General features: G+C 44.2%; 1 protein-coding gene across 2 annotated transcripts in view; it reads right to left on the reverse strand.

The window, feature by feature from the left end:
• The window catches only part of RSU1 (Ras suppressor protein 1), a 109,837-nt gene extending 89,732 nt beyond the window's left edge, over positions 1-20,105 (reverse strand). The window contains exons 1-3 of one of the 2 annotated variants that reach the window (XM_082310573.1): positions 20,006-20,105; positions 19,612-19,723; positions 9,809-9,859 (exon numbers count right to left, since the gene is read on the reverse strand). In XM_082310573.1, coding sequence (XP_082166699.1) covers positions 9,809-9,859; positions 19,612-19,720 — 160 coding nt within the window. In that variant the 5' untranslated portion in view covers positions 19,721-19,723; positions 20,006-20,105. Of the gene's footprint in view, positions 1-9,808; positions 9,860-12,193; positions 12,248-19,611; positions 19,724-20,005 lie in introns of those variants that run through there. The other variant, XM_082310574.1, reaches the window with a different exon arrangement.
• Between the last annotated feature and the right edge of the window lie 595 nt (positions 20,106-20,700).

The raw sequence follows: 20,700 nt of genomic DNA on the forward strand, positions 1-20,700 counted from the left end.
TGAGAAGAAAGCTGAAGATGCACTTCAGAGTTTGCAGAGAAATACTAGAAACCAGGGGCTGAGGTTAGGAAGGGATTACTAGGTTGAAAATAAACCACCTAACAGCAAAGAACTGAAGCCACACCAAAAGAGCTCACAAAAATCTGATGTTTGTTAGCTTTTTTACAGCAGTAAGGAACAGTACTGCTCAAGTGAGGATGGGTACAAAAATGTGGATATAAACATGCCGCTTCATTTCTACAAATAATTTTAAAGAAAACAGAGTATTAGCCAAGCTTTTTGAATTAGTGTGACATGCAAGTACTGTGGTGGACCACAGCATCTTCAGCTTCAGTAATGGTTTTGTGAGGAGTGCACAGTTCAGCCAAGAGGCTTTGCTTACTTTTATGCCAGGAGAAAAATAAAAACATGTGGTACACCATGCAAAAAGTTGAAGAACACAGGCTACATACCGTTGTTACAGGTCAGATCATCTGTATGTGTTGATATTTCAACAGCAGGGAATGGTTAAGAAAAATAACTTCTGCAGGACTAAAGAACTTCAGCTGATAGTGTTAAATTGAGATTTATTATTACGCTTCCACAAAATGCAACTGTGAATGGTCTCAGCGAGTCTCCTTCAGGCGTTTAAGTTGTTTAAGCATGATCTTTTCAGAGTTTCACACTACTGCACAGTAGCTGGCTTTAAGTAAATCAAACCAGTTGAATGAAGTTCAGCATGTTCACCTTCCCCTCCCTTAGCATTCTCTTTACTTCAGACTATTTAACATGCTTTCTGCAGTCTACAAGAGGGACTAACCAAAGATGCCCTGAACGCCAGGTCTTGAACAGGTACTACAGGTTACCCCTCACAGGTGAAGGTCACTTCAGCCTCTTACACGATCTACTCGTGTGCTTAGCAGTGCTTGTTTACAAAATCCTGCATTCACTTGAGTATCTAAACAAATAGTCCACAATTTCATTTGCTTTATTGGACAGCATTAGTAGTTTACACTTTTTATGCCACTGGAATGTTTTTAAGAACTCCCGTAGGACTGTTTTTCACTGCCACTTCCCCCCATTCGGCATCAGGGCCTGCCACACTGACACTGTTTACCAGACACCAGTCTGTCCTCTAAGCACACACGCACAAGAAGAGGCTGCAGTAAAAAACCTCACTGCTCAAAAGCAAAGTCAGCGCATGTGTTTAAACGTGTTCTTATTCCAGCCCTCAGAGCAGGGAATGAATTAAACTCCCTCCTCGTTTGGGCTGCCTATACCCAGTACTTAAAGCCACTTCTTCGAGTCTGTGTGGTAGAGACCGCCGTGCACCTCTACGTTAGCTGATCCCAGGCTTCAGCTGACTATACGTTTCATTTCCAGCTACAGCAGATGTTCCTCCTAGACAAGAGAAACCATGTTACCACAAATTACCCATCCTCATATAAAGATCAGGAAATTATTTCACCCTAAGGATTATTTCACTCTACAGTATTTTTGACATAGGGCACCAATGGAAAGAGTAAGAGGCCAGATGGGTGAGTGGTCTGAAAGGAAATGCTGTGTGGTTACCCACTTCAGACCAACACACCTGATTACTAGAAGAACAAAAAGAATTTAGTAGGGCCAGTAGCAATAGGACAAGGGGTAATGGTTTTAAACTAGAAGAGGGTAGATTCAGACTGGATATAAGGAAGAAATTTTTTACAATGAGGGTGGTGAAACACTGGAATGAGTTGCCCAGAGAGGCGGTAGATGCTCCATCCTTGGAAACATTCAAGGCCAGGCTGGATGGGGCTCTGAGCAACCTGATCTAGTTATAGATGTCCCTGCCAATTGCAGGGGGGATGGACTAGATGACCTTTAAAGGTCCCTTCCATCCCAAAGCATTCTGTGATTCTATGAATATGTAGAAAATAGAGTACAAACCCAAGTACAAAAAAACTAAACCCAGTTTCCCCTCAGTCTAGACCAAATCTACCTTCTCACCTCTGTCCTTCAATATTAGCAACAAAAAAAAAAATCCACTGGGCTTTTTAGACAGTAAATTGTTTAAGATGATACAAAGTTAAGCTCTTTAATGAAGTGAGTTCACTTGTGCAACATTCACTAGCTTTGAAAATGCCAACTTCAAAATAGTCTGTATCTGGCAAGAGGATTTCCAACAATTTTACATTACAACCTTTTTCCGACACATGGAGAAAGATCATCTGTATGGGGCTTCCACAAAAAAAATTAGTCATTTTAAGCCACTAGGAGATAAGTGAAGACACAAGAAATTTATACTAAAACATGTCAGAAAACATTGATACTTACAAAAAAGGAGTTAATATGTTTGCAGATGCCTTTTAATAAAAGAAGAACAGCTTCTGAAGAACTATGTTAAAGACAAGTGGTTTGTGGCTAGTGCTGTAATTAGTACATATGCTTACTTATGATGCAAAACTGACTTTGTTGCCATACAGCACAAACTTTGACAGTTTAATTTATGCATAAATTAGGGTAGTTTCAGCATGCACTCTTTATACCATTACAGCACAAAACTCTCTCATAAATATTCTGCTTCATTCTCCCAAAGCTTCTTAAAACCAAAACTTATATTATTTAAAGCTAAAATGCTCTACTATCTGTACTTTCTCAGAACCAAAGGTTTGGGTGTTTTTCAGGGAGAAAAGAAAAAAGCTAACAAGGTACTTAATCTAAACATTTGTGCAGAACTCTGATGTCATGAATGTAGTAAGGCATACGTATAGGGATCTCCTTTCCCCTCCTTCTCACGTCCCCCTGTGCACTGCATTCATAAAGAGATTTCCCTTTAGAGATCCCTGCACCAGAAATGGGAAGTAAAAGCAAATCGAAATATATAACAAAAATGAAAGGCTTACAGTTAATTTAAAGCACCACTCCCCAGCATAGTTGAGAGGCCACTGTCAGGCAGAAGTCTTGTGCTTTGGACACAACCCTAGTTTCAGTACGCAGAAAGCTTACTTGCACCATTTTGGGGTATATCATGTCAGTACAACAGTGTGGAATGACTTACCAGAAGGAAGCAGAAGCAGAACCAAAGCAGAGGAGAATACAAGAAGCAACAAAGAGTAAAGAGTATACGGGCATCTAGTTCCCTCCAGAAGTCAGCAAGGTTGCTATATAAATAACCTGATACCAGGCAAAATGCAAAGCGTCAGACAATACCAGTGGGAGACACCATAACGCATTTCAGCAGTCTGGAGAAGACAAAGCAGCTAGACTGGGAGGAGTTCAGGACAGACAGCTGCGGGGTCGCTAACTGTCTTTGGACTACCTCCAGTACATCTAGGTATACACTACAGCCAGAAAGGTGACTTATAAAGATGGCCTATTGTAAGGACGACATCAAGGGAAATTAGCAGCATATTAAATAAGATCAAGGACACCCTCAAGAGGGTTAGCAGCGATGAAGGGACAAGCTTCTGTGCTGGTCACACACAGAGAGCAAAACAATTTGGAAGGAGATGGTGGAGCAAAGAAGCAGTAAGCTGTGGGAGCAGGAAAAAAAAAAAAAAAAAGAGAGAGAGAGAAAAGTTTTGAACTGGGTAACTGCTCTGCTGGAAGAAGGCAAAGTGCACAAGGATGATAAAGGGTGACCATGTGGCTGTCAAAGGAACATGATGAACGAGAAACAGCTATTCTGACAGGATCAGAAAGTTAACTCAGAAACAAAATTCAGGCATGGAAATGAGAACCAGCAGCTAAAAGCTAATGGGTCACCTCACAAAAAGGAAAGGACTAAAGATGAGGAAAGGATTGAGTATCAAGGAAGAAGCAGTGGAAAGAGCAGAGGACAGGAAGGGACAGCAGCTCAGAGGAAAGGGAGAGGAGGACAGAGAATGCGACATCGAGTAATACAGGGGAGGTTTCAGAAAAAAAATAGTTGTTCCCAATCTGTTGTCATTCAGACGTTTGATAATATTGGGCAAGGAATCAGAACACAAGAGCAAATGGATAGAAAAATCGTCAGGAGTGAGCTATGAATAGCAAACAACTTTTGAGGGCATTTAAAGGCAGCACAAGAATATGGTGAAGCTGGCAAGCACAGGATCACCTAAGGTTAAGGAGACTGAGGAGAATAGCAAAGCTAAGCTGCTGTTCGCTACTACCTACCAGGCAGACTGAATTGCTACCAGGAGCATAAGCCTCTTCCCACGGAAGAAACTGCTAAAGATACTTAAACAGTGACCTCTAATGGACAAATCATATAATACCAGCATTTCCACTGACAGCAGAAACACTCATGGACTCCAGGTACGACCGAATAATGACACAAGAGCTATAATCTCTGAACAGATTCTCCAAATGATTACAGCATCAATTAATCTATCAGGTAGGTAAGTCAAATGACTGTTGCAGTAGTTACAAGCCATCAAAAAGTTACAGCATATCCCCAAAATAAGTGAAAATAAAACACGTCAAGCTGGCAGCGCAATAGTTGCGCGCAGAGTGATGACCAGGGCTCGTACCTGTTGTCAGTGCTGAAGTAACCTTTAACATCCCAGCCTGCTTTCCAGTCACGTCTTCCCCTCTGCGCGCTCCTGGGTTGGACTACTGCTAACCTGAGCTTCTGGAAGCTCTTCAAGCACGCTTCCTATTCATCATGCAGTACAGGGATCTTCGTTGTTAAACCTCATCAGCATACCAAGTACGGGTATTAAGCGTGACTATACTAGGATGTGAAATTTTGTATACGCTTTAAGTAGTTGGAGAATACCTTGAGTTAGCCTAGCTATCTAAAGTCTAGAAGTTTCAGTACCACTTCATGGCAAAATAGTTCACAAAAGCTGCTCCGCAAGGAAAAAAAAAAGTCAGGTAAGGTGTAAGCCACAATATATACGCTCAAACAGTCTTAGATGTTTCCTTTAAAAAGGGACATTTCTCTGTTGTTAATTCTACTCCAATTATTGCTCACTTACGAATCTAGTGGCATAAGGGGACCAAAAGGTGAAGCCTAATCTACCCTGCTGACTTCAGTTCGAGCCTGCAAAGGTACTTTTTTTTCCTCCAGTCAAAGGCAGCTATTTGGTGTTCTAGTGCAACCAATTTTTAAAAAAGCTAAGCCTTCAAGACAATGCGATACACAAACCTTATTCCCAGCTGGATACCCCACCACCCGCCCTCACCTATTTTACTCTCTCCCAGAGATCCAAACTATTCTGCTTGAAATGACATGGGGCAAGTCCCAGAGTAGAAAAGACAGCCAAGCTTGGCAATATGCCTTTCCTCTCCCTGATCTGGGCTCCCTGCACATCCCAGTATTCTGCAATTCCCAACAACTGTCCCTCAGAACTGTTATGAAGTCTCAAACTCTCGCAGAAGAGGTTTGAACAAAGTGGGACAAAGTTTGATTTCAAGAACTTCTATGACAAATTCCGTAACACAAAACTTCAGAAGCCTCCTGCCACTCCAAACCATTGGAAACGAAAACACAGCAGCACACGCGACTGGCACGGCCACCCCAGCATCAACCACGGAGCAGGAACCCGAGCAGCAGCATGCTGGCTGGCCCTGCAAAACATGGAGATCGACACCAACACCCTAAGTTCACTTTCATCCTGCGTAGGGGTGTCAGAAAGAGCAAGTGGCCAAGATTGCTGCGGACTCTGAGAGAAGTTAAGTTCCACTTCAACTTGGGTGAAGCAGTCCTAAGTAGAAGAGCACAAAACAGTAGAATGGATACCCATAAAAATTATGACTGTTGCACAGAAGATGCAATATTTGTGATTGACCAAAGTGATCAAGCACAGTTTCTACAGAAGTATGTCCTGTGGCTCCAACTCCCTCCATACCCCTCCAGCACAGCTACCCTAACTCCCTACCACTATTCGTGTCCTATTAATGGTCTCACTGAGCAGGAGGTGAATGCCACCTGTATGTCCCCCAGCTCCCATCAAATGGCATGGAACAAAGACAACTTAGTCACATCTACCCAAATTAATCCGCCACACTGAAGGGCGGATCTCTTATCGTTCAGCCGCTCATTTCCACAAATTTCAGGAACATTTGTCAGGACTTCCATTTCATTTATTTTGATATTAGCCAATGGGTTCAAAAGACATCTGGGTCACAATCAGACAACCTATGCAGGCTAATAGCATAAGCATGACTGTCTTTAATTTTGCTTCTCATTAAATCACTAAATGATGGAACAAAAAACTCCCAGTACAATACATGGAGACACTGGCCCATACGTATGTCTACATTAAGTTAAGAAAAAAACCACCAATACTCACTTTCTCCCTCTGCTTTCAACTGGATTGTCACAGGAGACCCCAAAGTGGAATCGTCCCAGGTTTGTCACTTACACAGCAACTGGCTCAACAGGACTGCAGAATCATGGCTATTTAGCTTCCCCTAGAGTTTTGCTTCTGATTTTGAAGCACAAAGTTCTCATCAAGCAGCAGAGGACAGACTCGACTATTTCAGAAGTTACCTGGAGCAGAAGCAGCCAGTTTAAGACGCCTCCATTAGTACAGCACCAGACATCTGAAAAAATACAGCCTAATATTCTCCACCAAAAAATCAATGTGGATTTGAGTACTTCTGATAACGAATGATTTACAGACATGCAAATGAACAAACGTAGCAGTATGAATGGCTTACTAGAAATACTAACAAAAACCATGCCACAAAAATATTCTAAGCAGTATGATGGATTTAATAGTGCGGTCCTCATACTTGCTAATGAAACTTTACTTACTTTTAATAGAGTTTGCTGGCGAAAATATGAACTATGGTTACATAAAAATATGCATATCCAGTTTTTACATGTATTTATTCTTCCAGATAGACATATTTACTCTAAACAGCAGAAAAAAACAGCAAGCAGAACTCTCATTTAAATGGCATAAAACTAGTAGAAGATGCTAATATGACCTTAGTGTAGCATGTCAAGTGTCACTGCCACCACTTTCCTAGTCATTTTAAGAACAATCTGCTACGACAATTAATTACATAGCTTAAAAGATTAGGTCAACCGTGTCAGATACGAGAATATGAACTTGAAATTTAGCCTTTTAAAACTTGTGCTGTCTATTTAAATGTCCACATCAATTTGTGAAAGAATAGTAAGGTTCAGACTTGATGAGTTACTTCTCAGGAAAAGCAGAGGTTTTACCGTGCCATAAAAGAAACCAAAACATAGCAATTAGAAAGGCTGACAGAATCCCTTGGCTGAGAGAACAGATATACTTGCCGCCTGCTGATCTAAGGGCTACTTTAGAATAAAGCAGGAATTAAACGTTGAGATTTAATATAACACAATTTTAGAGAAGTGGCAATCCTTAAACTGGTATTTTGAAAACTAAAACTGCTTTAAACAAATGGCATAGTCTGCATTTTTCTTGAATAGTTAAACAACCTTCTTGGAAACCTTATTACTGTATCTTTTTCTTCTCCCAGTCAGGTCTAGAGCTAAGACTCATAGCTAGGACACAGGTTAGTTACGTAGCTTTTAATTCTGGCGCTCATGTTCAAGTACGTCACCCTCCGCAGGCTCAGTTCTCGGACAGCCAAGTTTGCCGTGATTCGAGTCTCCTTGCAGGAGTTTCAGCCTGTCTTCTCTTCCTCAGAGCAAGGTAGATATCTGCTGCCTGCCCAGCCAGTTTTGTGTTCAGCTGAACTCACCCTTTATAGCTACATTTAAGATTCGTAAGGTGTCATGTGGAAGAGCTGATTAAGTCCTTGGAAGTCTTAGCTTTCAAAAGTTGTAGGATTTTTACAAACCTCGGAGAAAGAACAGTCAAATTTTCCAAGAGTAATGCTTACAACTCATTTCATCCTTGTGCCAGGTAAGCAGCCCAGGTAAGCAGTCATTCAGGCAGAAGATACCACAGCAGATAATCGGCACCAGAGAGAAGTTCTGCCTGGCAGCGCTAGGTACCCAACTTTGGACGAGTCGTCCAACCTTGTTACACAGACAGAGGTGTGCAAAATGAACTGCTGTCTCAAGGCGCCCACAACCCTCCAAAAGCTGCAGAGAAAGCCGAAGTGGCTCAATACATTTAACTGCCTAGCTTTTAGGCAGCTCAAGTTCAGAGACAGGCATCTCCTTGCGGTGACCTGAGGGAACACAAAAGCCACCAGCTGCGTGGCTCTGTAGCCCAACTCCATCAGTGGCTGATAACAGATGCCAGACGGCAATATGCCCAAACCAAGTTTACCATAATGCTTTCCCAAAACATTCTCTCAGCTGCCAGCTATTCATAACTTCATGTCCTTCTCAACTAGAGGTAGAACTATGTGCTTCATAGCAATGCTTACAATTTTCCCTTCCTGAATTTGCCCATGAATTTACCCATCAGTCATCATTTACATGTTAGATGGCTGGAAATTGCTGGCCATATTTATAAATAAATTGAGATTTCTTTGAAAACTACTATAAGGACAAAAACAAGCAGCAAGATGCCAGTTTAGACGACACTATACAATCAGAAGCAGGGCCTAGAATAACTAATTCATACTTCTCACAGCCACTCACATAGTGCCAATACTTTTATCTATTTCCTACTACTGCTTCAAACCCTTTAAGCTATGCATTAGTACCCAATAAACACTTCTCTGGATGCAGTTTATGTGATAGAATCTGAGAATATTTTCATTTTTTCCTCATGCTTAATCCTCTGCAAATGCTCAAAGCCTTAAAGCGAGATTTTTGCATTAATACATATGTTTTAATATGTAATATTATTAATTAATAATATCTTGCAGCTCATGCAGCTAATAGTTTAGGATTCAATAGGTTTCTGTTGGTTTTTTAACCTCAGTCTCAATTTGTAAAGCTTTTCTTGGGTATAGCCTGGTACGTGCTACAGCACCTGCGCAGTCAGCTCCCCAGCACCTCCCTCTTTGGCGGCTTCATTCCCCTCCCCGTTTCCTGCACTCTTAAAAACTTCAGTTCCAAAAGGGAAGGTCTGTTTGAGACAGAAGTCCACTGGCACATGCAGAGAGCAGACAAGGACAAGCAGAATATCAACAAAACCAACACTTCTCTTCAGAAGATGCACAGTAACAGGGATTAGATGAAACTCACTGCTTTTATTTCGACAACCAAGAAGCAGGAGTGTTTGCACAAGACACTGACGGGTAAGCCTGAAGTGTTCTCCTACAAAGAAATAATTTCTTTTGCCTTGCAAAAGCCAGTCTGATACCTACTTCCACTAAATTAAGTCTCATGTTTATGCTGCTCTCATGACATGCTATTCACCAACACTTCACTTAAGGGCTTTTTTACTATGGGAAGTAGAATCCACGAGGTAATAACTGAAGGTGGTGTGTGCAGTACAAGCAAGACAACTTACACTCTAAAAGATGCTTTTTTTGACAGGAGTAGATTGACTTTCACGCCTGAAGCTCACATATGTTTGGTTATAGATATAATGCAGTTGAGTTGTAATTTATTTTCACTTGCTTCAGTCAAATTAGTTATCCAGCCACTAAAATGAAAACTGTATCATTTCTGATACAGTTAAAAGAAAAAAAAAAAAATCAGAAGTCCTCACCCAAAGATAAGGACTTCAGAGCTGTAGTAGGGAATGGATTTTTGGCTGAACTGGTAACAAGACAGAGAATTAAAGATCTTGCAGTATGTGGCAGATTTGTATTAAAGTTGGAAAGGCATGTTGAACACGGCTGCTAAGTCACATCCTCAATCTCTTTAGTTTTAATAAAGTGCTTCACCAAGCAACACTCTTAACAGTGACATTACACTCTTCAAAAAAAAAAAATCAAGCTAGCTGTGTCAGGTTTTCGATACTGCTCAACTGCCTGTAACGAAGTCCAAAAACGGGATTATACTTACTTGTAAGCTTGTTGTGACTCAGAACCAGCTGTGTGATATGAGACAACGTAACTGCAAATGAAGAGAGAAAGAAGTCAGTTTATGGACATGGCAACTGAGAGCTTGCATCTATTTCAGCTGAAAAAGAGGCAAGTTATTCTCTCCACTCCAGTAACTCCAGATTCATATGCACAGTCACAAAACACAAGGCAAGCTCAAGACTTAAGGACGTATCCAGCCACTCCTCTGCCCCTTTGCGATTCTGTTACCGCATCAAACAACGTAAGTGGTAATTACTGGTGTCTCCCAGCAGAGGTCTGGTTCTGGGCACACATGAACGCCTTTCCCATTTCCACCCTTTGAATCCTTCCCAAGGGAAACCCCACAGGTACTGCAACATTTATCCCAACAGGAACACATGCCACGTGAGCAATTATATTTCCACACGTTCCCAGTTCATTATTTTCAAGTCACTGCTAAATTTAAGTCCTAAGTACCAATAGCGGCAATTACAACCTTGCACCCATAAAGCACAGTAGCAGATTAGCATCATTTTTGTGTGGTAAATGGCCAGGTGACAATGTGCAATATTTACTCAAATTGACTGAATGATCTGATTGATCCAAGCCCCTCAGATTCCACCTTATTGAACAAACAAGTGCGGGGCATGAGGCAGCCACAGAGTCCAGCACTCCCCCAACACTTCATCATCCTTCACATTTCTTCTTGCCTACTTCCACCCTCCACACCACTACTGCTTTCCCTAGAAGCTCCATAGCCTACAACTGACAACATTATCTGATCAGAAAAACATGCTAAAATAGTCAGAGGAGAAACTCACACCTTGAAGTAGTTCTCAAACATCCTCCTCCTCCCTCTAAAAAGTTTGATATACTTTATTGAACAAGAAAAATTGAGACATTTTCCTCCCCTACACCTTTTTCCTTAGTTCCAGCATAGCTTCTTCAAAACAGCTATAGAAACTACCTGGCCAGCCCTCCTAGGCAGCTGGGAAATTTTCCTGCCTGGAGGACAGCTGACAGTGGTACGTGTCTCATCCCTCAGACCTTTCCTCAAGCAACAAACATCATTAGCATTAAGCCCAGAGATAGCCCACAGGGGTCTTGCTCGCCAGGATATCTTCGTTCCCTAACGCAGCATGCGTGAAAACTGGCCATGCTCATCAATACTTACTAAATTGCAAGTTGAAGCAAACACCTTGGAGAGCTTTTACTTACTGATACAGCAACCTGTTTCAGCTAACCCTTGAAAGCTCATGACTTACAACAGGCAAATATAACCTGTTAACAGAATGAAAGCAGTCACTCCAAGGCAGGAACAGATTGTAAAGTTCAGCGCAAAAAACCAAAAGCATTGCCACAGTTCCCTGTTCAATTGCAGGTTGTGGAGGAAGGAAAGGCAGGGAGGAGAAAGGAAGAAACAGTGCACCCACCCTAAATTTCTCCTAAAATACGAGCGTTCTAAGTACTGCCTGCACCAGCCCATGAAGCAGAACAGGAGGACAGAGAATGAAGCCCATAGGAAGCCTGTAAGACTACTATATAAAAACCAGCACTGAGGGGCAGACAAGTGCAGCAGCCTCCACAAAGAGCTCTAAGCTTTAAAACATAAAAGGCACATCAGCATCTGAACCACAAGCAACCACTTACACTAGCGATTACTTACACATAAAGCTAAATATATGAACTCAATTTACACAAAGTAATTGAGAGAAGGTGCTGAGGATAAGTTACAAGCTCGTGAACAAATGCCTAAGTAGTCCTTATGCAGCATTTATTTCTCTTGGTTTAGCTATTTTAATAATTGTGACCATCAGCGAAACTCAGCATTTTACAGGCCCTTGATATCCAGCCCTGACTGGTAAGAGCCCAGCCATCCGTAGGGAAACCCATCTGCTGGCATCCCGAGATTAAGTGCTCTAGTCTGACATCTCCAGCTCTAAGACAACCTTATCTAGATCTGAGCCAGATCCAAACTGACATCACCAATGCCAGGAAAAAATACCTTTTCCTGCATTTAACTTAAGAAACCAAGTCATTCTAGAGCTCTGAAGCTTTGGCTAGACTCACCAGCATCGACAAGAAATCAGCCTTGCTCCACTGTATTTAAAGAGTCAAAGATTTTCCTACCAGGCAGCGGAGTTACCTACTCTGCCCTCGCCCGTTTCCTCCCACCCCACAAGGAGAGTAATGGGTATCTTCTGCACCACAATTCAAACGGCTTGTGTGCCTATCCATGTAATGTCCTCCTGTCCAAGATGCCTCCTTTCCCCCATTAGCCAATATAGGAAAGGTCTGATTAGTCACGTAATATCTTCCCCAAGCCTCAGATGTTCAAATAAATCCTAGGTGATCAAAAAGGCAGGAAAAAGCATACAACACATACCAAAGAGTTCCACCAGCTTCATATTCTCAATTGTCTCAGACAGGCGATGGTGAGGACTAGCTAGGTCCCTGTGCCTTTACAAATCACCACGCTGGGATGTCAGGCAGCTCTGCGTGTTAAGGACACTGAAGAGAAGAGCCTTTAAGGCTGAAGCATTGAGCGCTGCAAAGAGCAGGACGAGATGGCATTCCAGCTTTGTTCTCGATTTGGGGTACAGGAACGTTTCAGCATTTCTCCTTTGCCCTCCCCATGACAGTAGCATTGGAAAGTAACGATTTTGTTTAACCTGCTTTTTCACAAAAAAATTCATTATTGTTTTTTGATACTGTACAAAGTTGCTCCCACCTCACTTTAAGACTTGTTTTTGAAGCAGAAAAGTTGACCTACAGTGGCAGAACGAGACCAACTAACACAACCTCATACTAAACAGCCAGCACCTCACCACACGCAGGAGGGACAAGTGGACTCCCAAGAGGTGGGACCCCTGCATCGCTGCTGCCAGGCAAAGGGCTGCAACACCCACGCTAAACTGCAGGGACTGGGAAGTCAAATCAGGCCTCCAGGCACAGAGTGAGTTCTAAGAGAACTTTTGCACTATTTCTTTTCCCCTTTGAAGTTGATGCTTTCTTTGGTTATTAAAGCAGAACGGAGACGGAAGCTGTCACCACACTTCTGTGGCCTTGACCAGTTCTTTCCAGTTTTGCACAGAGCTTTGCCAGCTTCAGGACGGAATCCAAAACTCAGATAATCTGTTCTTTACTTTGGTGGAGTCCAGAATGAACTTCATTACATTAAAACCAGCAATCCCCATTACGTGCCTCTTAATAAGCAGCTAGACTGACTTGAGAAACTATGTGAGGAAAGCATCAAATTTAGCTCATACATCCACCAATATGACAGGCCTTTCTCAACTCTTCTGCCTATGAACCACCTCTTCTTCGAAGAGGGTATTACTTCTATGAATGATTATTTGTTAACACTAAGGCTAGACATGTCCAAGGTTATCAAAATAAAACGAACTCTTCAAGGCAGTGGTAAGGAAGCAGTCCTGATCCGCCCCCATGCCCCACTACGTGAAACACCCACTTAAAGCACACAAATCAGAATGACAACTCAAATAGACTAAAAGAAGTCTTTAAGGTTTTCTGTTTCTGTGCTCAAGATGTAATTCAATATTTAAAAGAAAAAACATACCAAATAATATTCATAACCCTGCAAGAAGGCAGCTTATGAGGAGACACTACTTGCATGCAACTTCTTTGCACCACAGAAGTATAAAGTCACTGAACTGCACTAAGTGCTAGACAGCAGCACACATGCAAGTACCTGCTCTGGATCACTTACAAACTGACCTAAGAAACAAAACAGTAAGAAAAGGAAGTGTTTTACTAACAGAGAACTGAGACAGACTCTGATCTAATCCACGTGTACGCATATGGAGGACCCTTCCTAACATGATTTCATCATTTCTATACATAGGAAGTGAGGATGCTTACTCAAGGGCAATTAAGCTTTGGGACTGCAGACTCGGGTCTTCTGAACATCAAACTCCTGCTGAATTTAAATATCATAAAAAGTTCTGTGCATATTTAGTTTTTAAAGGTAAGTCTGCTGACTAAACCATCAAGCCACACGTACTGCTGGCCTTTAACAACACAAGCTTACAAGCATTATTCTCACTACTCCCTCTCCACATTTGTCACATCACTGTCTTCTTCAAATGAGTATTTTCTTCTCACGTGTCTATACAGAATAGAATGAAGTCCCAATATCAAAAATGTCAAGGCCAAAATTCCTAGACCAAAGACACTTCAATGTGGACTTTACTGTCCAGATCTGACTGAAGCCTAGACACTTTGTCTGAAACTCCACTATCTCAGTCAATCCATGACAAAGAATCCCATTGCATCTTTGACCTGCAAAGCAGACTGACATCCCCCAAAGCAACAAAAAGGTAACACTCTGATATTACTTTGAAAAGAGCAAAGGTTTAGGTATCTGTGCTCTGGAATACTTCCAGCAGCATTTTAGCCATATCTAGACAAAAAAGATTTTCAGTCTTGAAAGGTCCAAAGCTTCGTACCAGTTCGGAGACAGGTCCGCAAGCATTTTAAGAAAGGGAGCCTAGATATAAAGCGGCATCGGGTCACTCCTTACAAGGAGGGGAATTTGCTCCCTTACATTGAACTGACCTGTGTGAAACAACCAGCCCCTGGAAATACTAAGTTTTTCAGTACGCTGCCACTCGCCTACTCCTGCGAAAAGGACTGTGCAGTGGGAAGAGCTGTTTTATCTCATCCTATATATAAAATCAATTCTGCATGACAACTAAACTATCAGCTCTTCTGATAAAGACAGATGTCTTAAGCAACTAATTAACATCCCTGAGTAACATCTAGAAGGCTGAAGGGGCCCTAGGGGAGCCATTTTGCTTTGTACGTATGCAGCTCAGGCAAGCATAACTAGCAGGACCCGCTGAGGATCACTCAACAGGTCAGACGATTCACCCCGAGCGCCAGTCCCCTGAGATTCGAAGGGCACCGCGATTCCCACAGGGGAATTACTATAACCTCCGTATGATGCCACCGGAGATGCTCCTAGACACGAAGCAGCAGCTCCTTGAGGACTGCAGACCTCAGATGCCTTGTTAACGTTACAGTAATTAGCACACAGGCGATAAGTTATTTTGATTTCAAGAACGCACCAAATATCCACACAGAAGTTTGAGAGTCAGGATACTACCGTTTGCCAGAACAATTTACATACACAGTAATTACAAATTCCCATTATGGTCCCAGTCCCACTATTGCTTCAAAAAAAGAGTGGGTCACGGGAAGAATATTTAAGCTCTTCCCTTTTGGCCCTAGTATCAAGCCTTTTCATACACTGTTGTCATGCACTGCAAGTTAGCTTTACATAAACTATTTAGCTGACAAAACTTGAATTAAAAAAAACAAAACAAAACAAACAAAAACCCACAAAACAGGAAGACTCCAGAGACCTTGCTGAACCAAGATAAGACACTGTCTGTCCCATCAGAGGAAGTTAATGCAGGATGAGCATTACAGTATCCTACAAAATGACTTACAAGTAGCCTGCCCCTCTGTCTTCTGTGCTTTGGTTATTTTAGGAGCGGACAATTATACCAACACTAACTTTCTGATAAAAAATTCTAGGCATGTTAATTCCTACCACACAAGCATGTACTTTATGTAAAATATGAATAGCTTACAGATGGAATGATAACGAGAGCAAATTAACACTTACACAGTAAACAGGATTTCATCCAATATTCCTTCCCTGACAGTAAGACTAGAGAGCAGCAGATGTCTCAATTTATTTGGGCAAAATAATTCCTTAATTCATAGCTTGCCCATAGCGATCACTTAAAGATAAATCGGAGATTAGAGACTGTTCCCTACTCAAAGAACAATTCCACAGTTGTTCATGGCTGTTTAAAGTCCTACTGATAAATGCCCTAACCATCAGGCTAGGGAAAAGGCACATCATGCCCTACTTGCTGAATCCGATTGTTCACCCTACACGATGTCTATTAATGCTCTCTGCCACTACCTGTCAATATCTGGGTGCTTTGCATACAAATATGATCTGTTTATTTCACAATATGGAATTAAAAAAAAGAAATTAGAACACTTCCACAGGGCAAGACATTTTTTAAAACTATTTGTGTATGGATGCACAACTATAGTAAAGATGTGCTCACAAATGGTATGGCATTTGTCTTATCGCATGCCAGAATAATAAGAAAAGCCTTTAAAGGTTAAAACTGTTTCACATGGTCTTTGCATTAGTATGATGGGCTAAAGTACAGAACACCTAGATCAAGGGATATTTTTAGTCTCAAATGAAATCTCTTTTCTACAGAACATCTTTGAAAAGAGTTTTCTCATATTATGTTTCTGAAAGCCTTGAAAATTCAGATGCTCTGAAGGCCTCTAGCATAATTCCAGTTTGTACTTTAAGTTGTTAATAGAAAACACGGAACTGCCTGGATTCGAGGAATATTCCAAAAATAGAACTCAACTTGTAATGACTTTAACGAACTCCTGAGCAAGCAGTGGTTCCAGCACTACTGAACTTTTCTTTGTGAATCTGAACACCATGTTATAAACAAGCTGATAACTCCACTTTCCCTTTACTAAACACAAAAGCAGGAAGACATGTAGAGGTTGCCAAGCTTCTAGGCCTAAGCTGGTTTAAGACAGTTTTTCAGATACCGAGTGTCAGTCTCCATCCAGGTAGGAAAAGTATTTCATCTTGATTTGGAAAGAGACATTGGTATTTGACAGAGGCAAGTTTGGTCTGTTTTGTCTCTCCCACAGCTACTACAGAGGGTGGAAGTCAAGGCAAAAGAAAATACAAGTGGCTACCCTGTATTGTAGCATGTCATTCACTAGACTGGAAAAAGAAGCCAGAAGAGAATCCTGTCCAAGCCAGGGCATATATTCCCCTTTCTCTTTTCTCCTCTCTGGCCCCACATAGCACCAGTTTTCTATGATCACTTATGATTTGTTTGGGTTTTTTTTTTGTTGTTGGGTTTTTTGGGTTTGTTTTGTTTTGTTTTTGTTTAAAAACCACACATGACAAGAACAGGTCTGCACCTGATGGAAGAGGATGGGCACACTGAGCAGATGCTACACGGTGCACTGCTTCCAAATCCTTGTGTCTGCGTTAACTCTATGTGAATTAAGTTAAGAAAGCTTAAATACGAGCCCACTAGCCACTCCGCAGCAAGTACTCAAATATGCAGTGGGACAAGGGTTGGTCCTCTTCTTGAAGAATAGCAAAGACTATAGGGAGCAGCTTACTTTAGGAGTTACTGGCCACTGGGAGGGATGGGCATTCACAACCATTCAATAATTACATGAGACAAAATCCCTATCAGGGGCTATCGAACACAGTAACTTAGGAGTATCCTCCAACCTAGTAAGTCCTTAAACCTCAAATGACCAAAACCAGGGAAAACACCACCAATATGTTCTCTCCAATCATAACCTAATCTTATGCTTATCTCCGAACATCTACTAGTGGCCCTCATTAAAGACAAGATGCTAAGAAAGAACGGTCACTGGGCATGAATCATGATGGTTGTTTTTAACAAAAATTTTTATTTCATGGAAAAAACAAATTTTGTGAAAAGGCAAGCTTTAACACTGCACTGCATTGGAAAGATATCCAACACACCTAGAAGGGAAGGCACCAGGTCACACTCATTTAGCTTCCCTGCCAGTTCTGAGAGACAGAGAAAACCAAAACACCCAATCTATACTAGAAAAGGTCATCCATTAGGAATCAGATGACAGGGTTAGAAAACAAGCAAGTTTAACATTTTCTTAAACCATTACCTAAAATTCAGAGGTAATACCTATTCATTACTTTTTAAAAGGCATATTTGGAGGAAGTTATTCCTTCTCCACATGAAAAGTGGCAAATACCTTGACAATAAAACAACAACAACAAAAAAAACAAAACAAAAAAGCCAACTTGTAATGCCTTCTCTGCCAGAGTGCAGAGTAACTGAAAAAGCAAGGAGGTCTCAATTAACTGACCAGAAACTAGTCATCATTTCCCCTCCCCTAACTTACATCTCAAACTGGAGAAGGCCCCAAATCCCCACAACTAAAGCAAGTCACACAATGTGCACCAAGAGTATCTGCACATAGACTTGTCTGATGCAGTCTAACTAGGGTACCACGAGCCCCCACTTCACATAGTGAGTTCCCTGCCAAACAAGCTTCAAATGCTTAATTAGCAACTTGATATCAGGGACCACCTGTGGACCAGTGTCCCACACTGTGGTCCCTAACCCTGCCTGCAGAACAAACCCGAGACAGTTTTTGTACAAGAAAAGGTTTTTTTTTTTACTTTAGCATTACTGATATACTTCAACATTATCTTTTTCCCCCCATCTGAAAGATCAAAGCTGGCTAATTAATTATGTGTCTTAGTGTTAATAAGTTTAACAGGCACCAAGTCTACTTAACAAAAGCAACAGTACTCTGCTGCTGCCCCACACTTTTATTGCATTAGTTTATCTGAAAGGGATAAGTATAGTTCTGAAAATGGGTCTGTAGTTAACGCGAGCCAAACACGACTTTGTCTCAAACAACTGTTCATCCAACAGAAATACAGTGAAACTTTCTATTTAACATGAGTTCACATATACGGGCTTTACAGTGTCATCTTCCTGAAATCCATACACAACTCAGAAGCAGCAAAAGAATCAGCAAAGGATGAAGACTTCGGTACAGCACCTAGTTCTGCAAGAGTGTACTGAAGTCTTTGTCCTTTACTGATGGGATTGAAGATACTTTGGTCTGGTCCTGACTCTGCAGATGATGGTGAGTTGGTAGTGAGCCGTGTTTCCCTGACTCATTTCCATCATGTAAGAAGAGTTACATAAACTTGCTCCTGATTGCTACCAAGTTTAACGAACATGGCAAAGAGCGCAGCCAGGATACAGTTAGAGTTTCAAGTACATTGGTTGTTTTAAATTTTACTTTTTTCTCATTACATCATGCATTCAGGAAAATTTCAGCCTGTGGCATGCTACAGCCAGCCACAACTTTAACTTACTGCGTATCAGCTGTACTGTAACATCATATGCACTCTTAGCCAAAGCAAAAGCAAGGCAAAGTTACCTGCCTTGCTCTTCATTTATGAGTTCTCCAGAATTCTGACGGTTTTGTTATTGGTATGCTGCATTTGCTGTAAGTTATCTACAGCAAACGCAACCTACCAATAACAACATACCGTCACAATTCTGGAAGCACATGCAATCACGCAATATCCAAAGTATGATATTGCTGTACCTGTAATACAGTATTACCTCACTCTCCTTCAGGGACCAGCTGTGCCCAGCTCCAGGCTCACCTCACCCTATCCCTTTCAAAAACCAGCGGAGATGCTACCTGGCGGGTGTTTTTGCTTCGGTAGCAGGAAGAGGCCAGGATGGACAGGAGGCAATGTCTCCCCATCACTCGAGTGCCAGACGGACAGCAGGGACAGACAGGGAGCGCTCAGGGCTGCGGGCGGAGCACGGGCAGGGGTGAGGGGAGAGGCAGGCGGGAGCCCCGGCTCCCCAGGCCGGTCTCTCCGGTGCGGTGGAGCCGGGGCTCTCCTGGACAGGCTCTCAGCTCGTTACGGTGCTGCCGGGAGCTGGAAGCAGAGCGTTTCCCCCCGCTCACCACTCCCTCCCCGAGCCCCCGATACCCAAAGCTTCGGGGCACCCGGCACAGAAGAGGCTCCGGTCGCCCTGCCAGCGCCCAGGGCCGGGGCGGCGGGCGGGAGCGGGGCGGGCCCCAGCCGCCGCGCCCAGGGCCCGGCTGCCCCCGGCCGGTCCCGGGACAAATAAGGAAGTTTCCGCGCTCTCCCCGCCCGCCGCCGCCGGTACCTACAGAGGCCGGGCACGTCCAGCATGTTGGAGATGCCGCGGTCGCACATGTCCACCTCGGGCTGGTTCTTCTCCCTGCTCTCCTCCACGATCTTCTTCAGCGACTTGGACATGGTCTGGGCGGGGCAGAAACGGGCACCGTGAGGCGGGGCGGGGGGGGGCCGACCGCGGGCGGCCGCCCGCCGGGACAGCGCGGACACGGCTTCCGCCCTGAGGGGGCCGAGGGCGGCGAGCCCACCCACTCCGCTCCGCGCCGCCGGGGGTCCCGTCCCGCCCCGCCCCGTCCCCCCGCGCCCGCCCCAGCCCAGCCCTGCCCTGCGGAGCCCCGCCCGGGACGCCGGCCGCCCTCCCGCCGCCGGGCGGAGGGACGGGCCCGCCGCTGCCCCGGGGGCACTCACCGCGCGCTGCTGCGGCGGGACGCGGCGGGACGGCGGTCGCTGGCCCGGAGGGCGGCTCCCCGCGGCTGCACGCGCCCGCCACGCCCCGCCCCGCCCCAGCCCGCCGCCACCGCCCCCGCCCTCGCGCGCAGGCGCACTGCCGCCCCTCCCCGGGCAGCGGCCGGCCGCACGGGCGGCCCCACCCACGGCGGGGGAGGCGCCGGGCCAATCAGCGCGCCTCCGCCGTGCCGGCCCGCTGGCCATTGGCTGGGGGCGGCGGAGGAAGGTTCGCTGGCCAATAAGCGCGCCCCGTCGGTGACAGCGGGTTTTAGGCCGCAAGCCGCTAAGCGCCAGTGAGGCTTTGGCGCATGCGCAGAGGTGGAGGCTGACGGCGGCTCGGCTCGGCTCGGCTCGGCTCGGCTCGGCTCGGCTCGGCTCGGCTCGGCTCGGCTCGGCTCGGCGGATCCGCCCCTCAGAGCGCCGTGCCCGCCGCAGGCGTGGTCGCTGGGCCTGTCGTGGCCCGGGCCATGACAGGCCCGGGCCTCGGGCAGCCGGGTGCCACCGCCGGACGCCAGAAGCAGCCTGCCCGGTAGAGGAGCGCGGCCCTGAGGGAGGGGCTGCCACCAGGCTGCCAGGCGCCGGGGACGGGCTGGGGCGGGAGCTGGCGCCTTAGGGGGAAGCTGGGCTTGGTCGGTGCTGCTGCCCGGGAGCTGGCC

The sequence above is a fragment of the Platalea leucorodia genome (genome assembly GCF_965183815.1).
Source record: "Platalea leucorodia genome assembly, chromosome: 1".
NCBI lineage: Eukaryota > Metazoa > Chordata > Aves > Pelecaniformes > Threskiornithidae > Platalea > Platalea leucorodia.